A 9467-nucleotide genomic window follows, 5' to 3' on the forward strand; every position below is an offset into this window, starting at 1 on the left:
GGAGGGGCGTGGGGGCGATTTCCCGCCCCCAAGTGATCCCAATGTCACGCACCTGGGGTGTGGCGCCCCCCCGGCCCGGTAACTACGTGACTGTGTAAGTCTGTGCCCAGGAAAGGGGTGTTTCTGGACCAAGAGGGCACTGAAAGCCAAATAAAGTCAGCTCTGGAACACCCCCATCAGCACTGGCAGGCGCTCCCATGGCAGAGGGGTGCTGGGACGTGCTGCAATTTCCAGGTCTAGCTGCTTCACAGTGGTGCAGTGTCCCTCTGCCGGAATATCTGCCCCTTATACCAGTAGTGGGCCCCCAGGCTGGCAGAGCCCTACATTGCTTCCAGGGCTCCAACTCGCCCCCCCCTCAGGATTGCTCTGTTAGGCACACTTTTTTTGTGAGTGCCAGGTCAGTCTCCCCAAAGCATCTGAAGTTGTGAAAGCGTATCATAAAACACCCATAACCTAAGCCATCTCTTGCTTTACCTCTCAACAGTCCCCAAGCACACTGCAAGATTTAACGGCTGCCTCATCCCCTGCTCAAAGCACTCAGCCCCCCACAACCAAAATTAATCAATAAACTGCATCTTAAAGCTGCTTTTGGGAAGCTATTCTGGAAGACAGTGTGCACCACTGAAGAGAGAAAAGTAGAATTTTCCTGCACCTGAAGAGTCAAACTGTCAGACTCTCAAGCTGCATTCAGACAACACAACAAGCCACAACAAACCCACAATCTTCAACACAGGTTGTGACTGTGCTTTCTGTTGTGCGTCCTCCCCACCACATAGCACATGGACTTCCTTTAAATGGAAGTTCAAGAGAGAAAGGAATGTGCAAGCACAGACACAAGCTGAATTCATGCCTAAATACAGTCTGATTGACCTTTGTCGTATTGTCTGAATGGTGCCACGGAAAGGGCTGCCCGTGCCGGCCAAGCGGGCTAAGGCCTAGTCATCACTGAGGCAACAAACCAGTACACCAGTTGGGGCTACGGCTGAATGCTCCTCTGTACCCCCCACCCAAATAACTACACTGACATTTGTGGCCTGTGGGCTAGAAGCAGCACCATGTATTTACTATAGGTCATAGTGATACCTCTCTCGGGTACAGAAAATGGCTGTCGTAAATAGTTCCCAGGAAAGGCAGGATAAAAATCTGACAGAAAAGGAGCAAGTGGCTTCACTGTCTCACATCTTGGCCTATCAGCATTCCTGCTCCTGTCCAGGTGTGTCAAAAACTCCCACTGCCTGCAATGCAGGTAGGCATCTCCATAACCAGGGAGTGCTTTATCAGGGTCCCTCAGTTTTAGCAAGCCGCGATTGAAAAACCCATGAGTTTCTACCATCCTACTCCGCTTGGGAGATGCCTGAAAAACATACAAAATGCACTGAGACTACAAGAGATGATCTCCTGCTTTTCCCAGCACTTCTAAGATCTGGAGGAGAACGTGGCCTCGTCACACCGGAGGAGAAAGGTTTCATTTGAGTGAGACAATTTGTGGAGCCCATTATTTTAACTCCATCTCCGAAAGCAGAACTCGGACTAAATATATAACACAGTCATCAGCATTGTAAGTCTCACAACTAACATTACAAAACAAAACAAGAAGTAGAAGCTAGGTGCTCCCAATCAACACCGCAACATCTAAAACGCCCCTGCATGAACTCTCTAAAGATATGACTTTTAGAAGCAGTTTGAAAAACTTTTCAGCAGTAATTCCAAATAATCAAAAAGCTGAAATCTCAAAGGTTTGGGGCTGTATGACAGAAGTGTAAACGTACGCTTACATCACAGGAGCAGATGTATATTTCACAGCAGCAGCAAATTATTACATGGTATTTAAACATTAACACTTACAACTTTTACCTGTTCGTAACAGGTTAATAGTATCCGGAAGTGCTGATATACCAGCATGGGTCAGTGGTTAAGAGTGGGGGATTCAAATCTGGAAAACTGGGTTTGATTCCCCACACCTCCACATGAGTGGTGGACTCCTATCTGGTGAGCTGGATTTGATTCCTCACTCCTCCACATGAAGCCTGTTGGGGGACCTTGGGCTAGTCACAGTTATCTCTGAACAACCACACAAGGTCCAGTTGCGGGGAAAAGACACAGCGTTTGGATTCATAATCCTGCCTTTCTGTCCTGTAAGGAGACTCAAAGGGGCTTACAAACTCTTTTCCCTCCCACTACCCACAACAGACACCTTGTGAGGCAGGTGGGGCTGAGAGTTTGGAGAAGGATGTGACTGGAACAAGGGAAGGTTGGGAGTTCGTAAGCCACTTTGAGACTGTTTCAGGTTGAGAAAAGTGGAGTACAAATCCAAACTGGACTCTTCTTCCCGAAAGACTCAGGCCGTTTCCCCACTTTTAAAATGACGTCAGTTTCGTCTGGTCCAGGACCTTTTTAGCGGGAGGGTCGTGTTCCCGGGCTTCCCCACTGCCCTGGCAGCTCCGGCGTAGAGGGTCATCAAGCGAAGCAGCCATTTTGAGCAGCGCCAGGAATGACCAGCTGAGGCGCAAGAGCAGCAGAGTCCAGGCGACTCGTTGTTCACCGCCCTGTAAGTAGAGGAGATGCAGGTGGACCCAGCGCTTGCGGCGAGATTAGCATGCAGCAAACGGTGAGTGGGGAAAGGGCCTCAGTTCACACACACCCCATCTCCTCTATCAAACCAGTTTGCCCTCCGGTGTAACGATAAACTGCAGTTTAGTGCAAACTGGGAAGGGCCCTGAAGCGCCCAATGTGAACACTGACAACCAAACTAGGGCTTGTGCAGAAGCTCTCCAGATAAGCAAAGCAGGTCTCTATGAACCTCAGCCTGTCACACCCGCTTTAAAAAGTGATTTATGGCTGCCAATTAGGATTCCAGAGATGAAAATATTCCACGTGGGGTCCTGAAAATCATCATTCCTGCGCTGGTTACCAGAGGAGGAAAATCACAGCCGCGATTGTCAGCAGATGACTTATTAAATTAATACCGCTGAGCACCTCCCTCCAGGCCCAGTTCATTTCCATGGTTATTGGAAGTGGCTCCCGAGAGCTCTTCTCCGCCCTGTCTCAGCTCTTCCCCCCACCTGCTCGTCCTTCCCGGTGCCTGGGAATCAACCCTCGCGCCGGGGGTCTCTCTGGCTGGATCGGCACCAAACCAGATCCCGGCGCCCCGGCCAGGCGAAACACTGTTGCGCGCGCGCAACGGGGAGGAAAATGCAAAGAGGCAAAGGATACATTACGTCAATGTTCCGAATGATGACACATTTCCCGTTGGTGTAGAGGAAGTTGGCGCCTTTCGGGTCTCCGCCGATGATTTTGGAGACGCCCCTCTCCACCTGGGGAAGGCTGGCAAACACTTTTCCTGGCGGGGGGGGGAGGGGAAGAGAGGGGGGGAGACATTAGCCAGTGCAGACTGACTCCTCAAGTGGCAGCCGCCCCCAGATCGCGGAAGCAAGAGCCCCCCCCCCCGGCCCCGCAGCCCGCGGGCACCTGTTGCCGACACGAAGGCAACGGGGAGCCCCGCCGGGGGCTTTGCAAAGAGCAGCCGCTCCCCTGGAAGCAGGGGGATGCTGCAAACGCTGGTCTTTTTCTTTTTTTTTTTGCAAAGCGGGACGCGGACAGGCAAGAAGCCTCTTCTGCAAGGGAGGGAGCCTGCCCCCCCCCCCGGTGCCAGTGCAACAACCCCTCCCCCTCCCCCCAGAGAGAAGCGGGGGCGACTGTCAAGCGCGGCGGGGGGGATTCCTCCTCGCCTTCCTCCTCTCCGCAATGGAAGGCGCCTCTGCAGCGCCCCAGCCCCGCGCCTGCCGCACTCACTCGGCTCGTAAGGCATCTCGGCCGGACACCACTTGTTACCGCCGCCGCAGTCGCCGCCGCTGAAGGCCGCCGCGGTTCAAAGGCGCGGGGAGAGCCACGCACGCCAGCCCGCACGGACCAGGAAGCGCCCGCCCGGGCCACTTTTCCGCCTCTCCCCTTGCCTTTGACCATATATAGTCAACTCTGCTCTAGACGCGCCGCGCGCGCAGGAGGAGCGGCTGGGCGGGCAGAGCCTGGTCGGGGCCCGCCCGCGCCGGATACACGCCGCCGGGAAGAGCCAAGACCGACAAGCCCCGCCCCCTAATGCTGCTGCGGCGGCGGCGTGCCCGCTTGGAGCTCTTGCGCGCGATTCAGACCGCCGTGCCCGCGCGTTCGCTTTCCTGAGGGAGGAACGCGTCCGCGTGAGCGCGCACTCGAAGGGAAGAGGCGCGCATGCGGAGTGGGATGGGAGTCGAATTCGCCCTGAGGCGCAGCGGGCGCCATTTGCTGCTTGGCTCACGGAGGGGCGGGTGGGAGTGGTGACTGGGCGCCGCCGTTTTAAACATTATATTTAATTTTTGAGGGGAGGGGGAGCTCATGACAGAGGGGTTTTTTTGTAATATGTGTATGTATGTGTATTTATATGTGTATGTACATACAAATATATGTGTATATGTGTATGTATATATTCAAGTCAGTGTAAAAAATTGTAGGACTGTTAGTACTATGAACTTCCCCATCACAAACTTAATAAGAGCAACTAAATTTGAAGTATGAGTTGAGGCGTAAGTAAATGACATGACAAATGAAACTTAAACACCACTTCTGGTAAACAGGACAAAAAACTAGGCCTTAAAATCACCTGGAAAAAATTCAGAAAGGGAGGCTGCATACACAAAGCTGATAATTCACTCACCCAATTCCCAAATGTGATAGCTATGGTACTAAAAACAAACTTCCACAGTCAAATTTGCAATCGAGGTGGTAGCCAGAGAAAAGGCTTATCCACTAGTCATCCTAAAACCAGTGGCAGTGAACACAGGGCTATCACCATTGCCTTCAAGAACCTCTTAAAGAGCAGATGAGTAAAACACTGATGGACCTTCTTATCTTATTTGAAAAAGCAGATATAGCTGCCAAATGAACTATCAAGGAGAATGCTAATCCCTCCCTCTTCAGATGCAATAAATAATTAAAAATCAAAGGCAGCATAAGTGCACTGTTCTCTATCCCTTTTGATCACAACCACTTTAAGACCCTAACGCTAAGGGCAGCATAATTTCACTATCTTCTGTTCCTTTTGATCACAACCACTTTAAGACCCTAACCCAAGTCAACTCCTTTCTTGCACACACTAATATATGCACTACCTGTGAAAAAATTTCCCTAAAGCAACTATTCTCCCCGAGATCATTCAGACATCTTGGCTGGGTGTTTCCCATCACCGGGTTTAGGAGGCAGGAACAACTTTCTTCATTTCCTCTCCCTTGATGGGTGACACCTCCAGTTCTTTTCCTGCCCAGAAGGAGGAGACAGGGACATCAGTAAGCTCCAAGCTTTCGTCTTCCCATTTCTTACTAATTTTCTTGCTAATTGTCTTTCTTCTGGTCACTTCGACTTTCTTACTAGGATAATCATCTATAGCATATTGTGAGTTGGCAGCAGCTGTTCTAATCGATCCTATAATAGGATAGCTTCTTTCCCCTTGCCTAGTCAGTGAGAGAAATGGCTGGAAAGCAGGCAGAGGATTTCTTCCTCGCAGCATCCTCCCCAACTGGGCCATCAACTGTGCTTGTGGATTCGGGCCCTGGGATTACTAATCTTCCCTCTGATGCCTCGGGCGCTGTCAAGGCCTAACTGCAGGAACCAGCAATGGGATGATCTGCCAGGGGAAAGAAGCACCACTGCCTCTCCTCCTCACAAGCGACTGCCATTTTAGAGGTGTCCTTTCTTACCCTAGCCATTCCTCCTCTTATAAGAACAGTGATACCGAGTCTGACTCGGAAGAAGACCCCCGACACACAAGGCACCACAAAGAGACAAGAAAACTATTTGATCGCTCCCAAGTTTCCCTCTCTGAGGAAGTGAACACCCTAATTCATCAAAAAGTGGCACAGCTTGCTGCTCAACTGTCAGGCCTTGCTCTGCTGGGGCCTGGCATCTGTTACCTAGCTTAACAGTATGAATATTTTTCTCAAAATAGCAATGGGGAAATACCTCAGCTTGGCAGTGCAAGAGGCAGGCTAGGTGGGATCTTTTAGACAACTATACCAGAATTGCCTTTTGAAACGTTCTATAGAGAAGGCAAAAGAGAACAAATTGTAGTTTAAGTATGTTTATATAAATTTTGGTTGGAAACAATCACACAGTGAGATGTGGAGGAGCATGCACACAGTTCCTATTAGATATAAACAGAGAGGAAAAAGATAGGTTTGGATTATAGGTTGGGAGGGGGACCGGGCTAAATTCAGCTGAAGAAGTTCCAGGCGAAGGATAATATATTGTGTCTCAAACCAACTAGACCAAGAGAGGTTTAGCCAGTAAAGAGTTCTGAGTCTGGGGTGCACAGTACTTTTATACCCCTTTGCGCAGGTAAGGGCAGGAACAAGTAGGTTTCAGTTTCATTTTCCTGAATCTGTTGGGATCTCCCTTGCTGGGATTGCTGGCTTGAGCTAATTAATAGCTCTATCTATTGTTTCTACTTCCCAGGATAATAGAGTAAATTGTTCCTTGATTACATCAGGAAAGCCTTGATTGGCTTTGAACAGAGAGTCTTCTAAAAGACTCTGCCCAGGTATTCAATTTGGCTGAGGTTTTGAGTGGATAAGGAAGGAATTGATTGTTAAGGAGATTGTATCTAAAGGTGGAGAAAATGCAGGGAAGGAGCAATTGTTGAGGAAATGGTTTCTCAAAAGCAGAGTAAATGTACAGCCTAGTACAGCCTCCAGGATTCATTGTATTAGAACATCTTAGTGAGGTGTGGTAATCAAGATGCATGTCCATGGTCCATGAGGCTTCCAGATTCTATTGACTGGAGTAACTTATTCACTGATTTATTCTTGCAAACAGACCTTTTGCCTTTGGCCTGTTTTCAGGTGGACACTCTGCTACACAGACACACAAATATGAGAATTGGCTTCTGTCAATATAGTTTTACAGGAAAATAATATGAGATCCATATTTCAATAGAGTGGGGTATGAGGGGTAGGCTAACACATCACAGGGCTGGAACCAAGGTCACACCTGACCCTGCTGTTTCCTGTGGCCTGAAGACCTCTTTGTTGCTTGCTTGTAACTAGTTGAAGTATGCATACCTTCCCCCATCACTCATTTCCTGGTGAGGGGAGGATGACTGTTGCTGTAAGGCTGAACACACTCAAACAAAGCAGCTTAAAAAAGAACTTTATTGATTTATGTTGCCCTAGGTACAGGGTGCTGGAACTGAGGATTCTTGTCCTCAGTTCCAGTATTTAAACTATTTACAAAAAACAGATATCAACCAATCAGCTTTTCCCTTCCTCCCAGCTCTTGGTCTCTCATTGGTTCTGAAGCTCCGGTGAGATATAGCTTCTCAGTTAGTTTTCCCGCTCTTTTTCCAAAAATGTGGGAAGCAGTGCATGCTGGGAGTTGCAGTCCTGACAGTTGCGGCCTTGGGCAACTCATAACAATACTGCATTTACACTATCTATTCTAGCAGACAGTTGTCGGAATCAATGGGAGGGGGGAACTTCTGAATGGGCCATGTTTCTACATTTGGTAATAAAACCTAGGTGCAAAGTCTTGAGCGTCAGCTCTGTCTTTTTGCAGCCTATGTCTTGACACGGTTCAATAAAGCTCCAGAAATATTCCTGAATCTCAATTATTGACTGGGGTAACAGACCCTTACAACAACAAAGCAGCTCCTCTAAGGAGCCAGTGCATGCAATTAGCACGGTTCCACAACGGTCACAGATTTGTCCAACAAAGGTGGCCAGGAGAGCGGGGGACAGTTACACCACATCCTCCCTCAAGCCGATGTGGAATCAGTAGCAGGAATAGCAGGGGAAGATTCATACAGGGATGAGGAGGAGGCTAATTTTTCCTCTGAGGAGGAGGCAATCCCCTTAGAAATGCAAGAGCAACCTAGCAGATGCTTTATCTCAGAGGATTTTGCCTTTTTTACTTTCAAAAACGTTAGCAGCATTAGACCTTAAGGAGGATCCCAAGGCTGGGTGGCCCCTCCCACTGAGCATATAAAAGGTAGGCTGCAGGGTAACAAGGAATTATTTCCAACTGAAGAAACAGTAGAGGAGACCTTCCATTTTCCCACCTTTTTTAAAAAAAATAATATTTATTGAGATTTTAATAACAAATAGGGGATCACATTCCCTCTTGGTAATCAACCAGTTATACAGGAAAAAAAATCATATAATTTTAAAATAGCTCCCCACTTGGAGCTTCGTACATTATCATGATTAACTTCACTTTACAACTAATATAAATTTAGCATTGGTCTTACATAAAGAAGACCATTATAATAATAAAACTAGCATGTGAGCATCTATTGACGCTCACTGTATCTATATTCTATTATTTTATATCTGATATTATTATTATTATTATTATTTTATTAGATTTTTATACCGCCCCATCCCTGAAGGGCTCTGGGCGGTGTACAACATGTAAAACAATACAATTAAATAGCATTTAAAATAACATTTAAAAGCAGCGATAAAATCTCCTAATACATTTATCAGATATAGGCCCAGATTTAAATTTAATTTAAGATTCAAGATGTAGGTTGGTTGGCGTCCAGCGTTCCAATAATATAAAATCCCTCCCTCCCTACGATAAAGGGAGGCATGGCGAAATCTCAATGATGGATTAGCAGCCCAGATGTTAAGGGAGCCAATGGCAGGGGCACTATTAGCGGCTATGGATCCTCCAAAGGCCTGGCCGGAACAAGGTCCGTCTTACAGGCCCTCGCACGGAACTCCCCAAGGTCCCACTTGCGGGGGTGAACCCAGACAACTGGAGAAAGGGGGGAGTGTTCCCACCAGGCGGGGCCAGGGCTGTAAAGGTCCTGGCTTGGTAAGGAAGGCCAAGCCCACGCATTGTCCGAGGGGCCAGGGACCACCAGTAGAATTGGCCTCCGCCCGATCGGGAGGAATTAAGCCTAGGGGCGGTATGGGGTGATGCGGTCTCGAAGATATGATGGCCCCAGGCCACGAATGGCCTTAAAGGTCAACACCAGCACCTTGAAGATGATCTGGAACTCTACTGGAAGCCAATGCAGCTGCCGCAGCACAGGCTGGATATGTTCCCGAAAGGCACTGCCTGTAAGCAGACGTGCTGCTGCATGGTGAACCAGTTTTAAACGCCGGATCAAACGCAAGGGAAGGCCCGCGTGAAGCGAGTTACAATAGTCCAGAGTACTGGAGATGACCGTTTGCATGGATCACAGAGGCTAGATCCCGGACTCTGGAGAGGAAGGGAGCCAGTGGCCCGAGGGCCTGATGGAGGTGGAAAAAAAGCAGCCTTGGTTGTATGGGCCACCTGGGTCTCCATTGAGAGAGACAAATCCAGGTGGACCCCCAGGCTCTGCGAAACCCGGAGGAGAGTCGGCGCCAATGTGACCCCCTCCCACACCCGGCGGCTGGAAGAGTCCCACTCTCCACCCCTCCACGGCCAAGCCAGAGGATCTCCCGTCTTGAAGG

The 9467-nt window shown here is 48.9% G+C and overlaps 1 protein-coding gene across 1 annotated transcript in view; it reads right to left on the reverse strand.

The window, feature by feature from the left end:
• WDR1 (WD repeat domain 1) overlaps positions 1-4062 on the reverse strand; it is a 32823-nt gene extending 28761 nt beyond the window's left edge. Inside the window, exons 1-2 of the mRNA XM_048510140.1 lie at positions 3793-4062; positions 3219-3340 (exon numbers count right to left, since the gene is read on the reverse strand). Coding sequence (XP_048366097.1) covers positions 3219-3340; positions 3793-3808 — 138 coding nt within the window. The 5' untranslated portion in view covers positions 3809-4062. The remainder of the gene's footprint in view (positions 1-3218; positions 3341-3792) is intronic.
• Between the last annotated feature and the right edge of the window lie 5405 nt (positions 4063-9467).

This window comes from Sphaerodactylus townsendi, linkage group LG10 (genome assembly GCF_021028975.2).
Source record: "Sphaerodactylus townsendi isolate TG3544 linkage group LG10, MPM_Stown_v2.3, whole genome shotgun sequence".
NCBI lineage: Eukaryota > Metazoa > Chordata > Lepidosauria > Squamata > Sphaerodactylidae > Sphaerodactylus > Sphaerodactylus townsendi.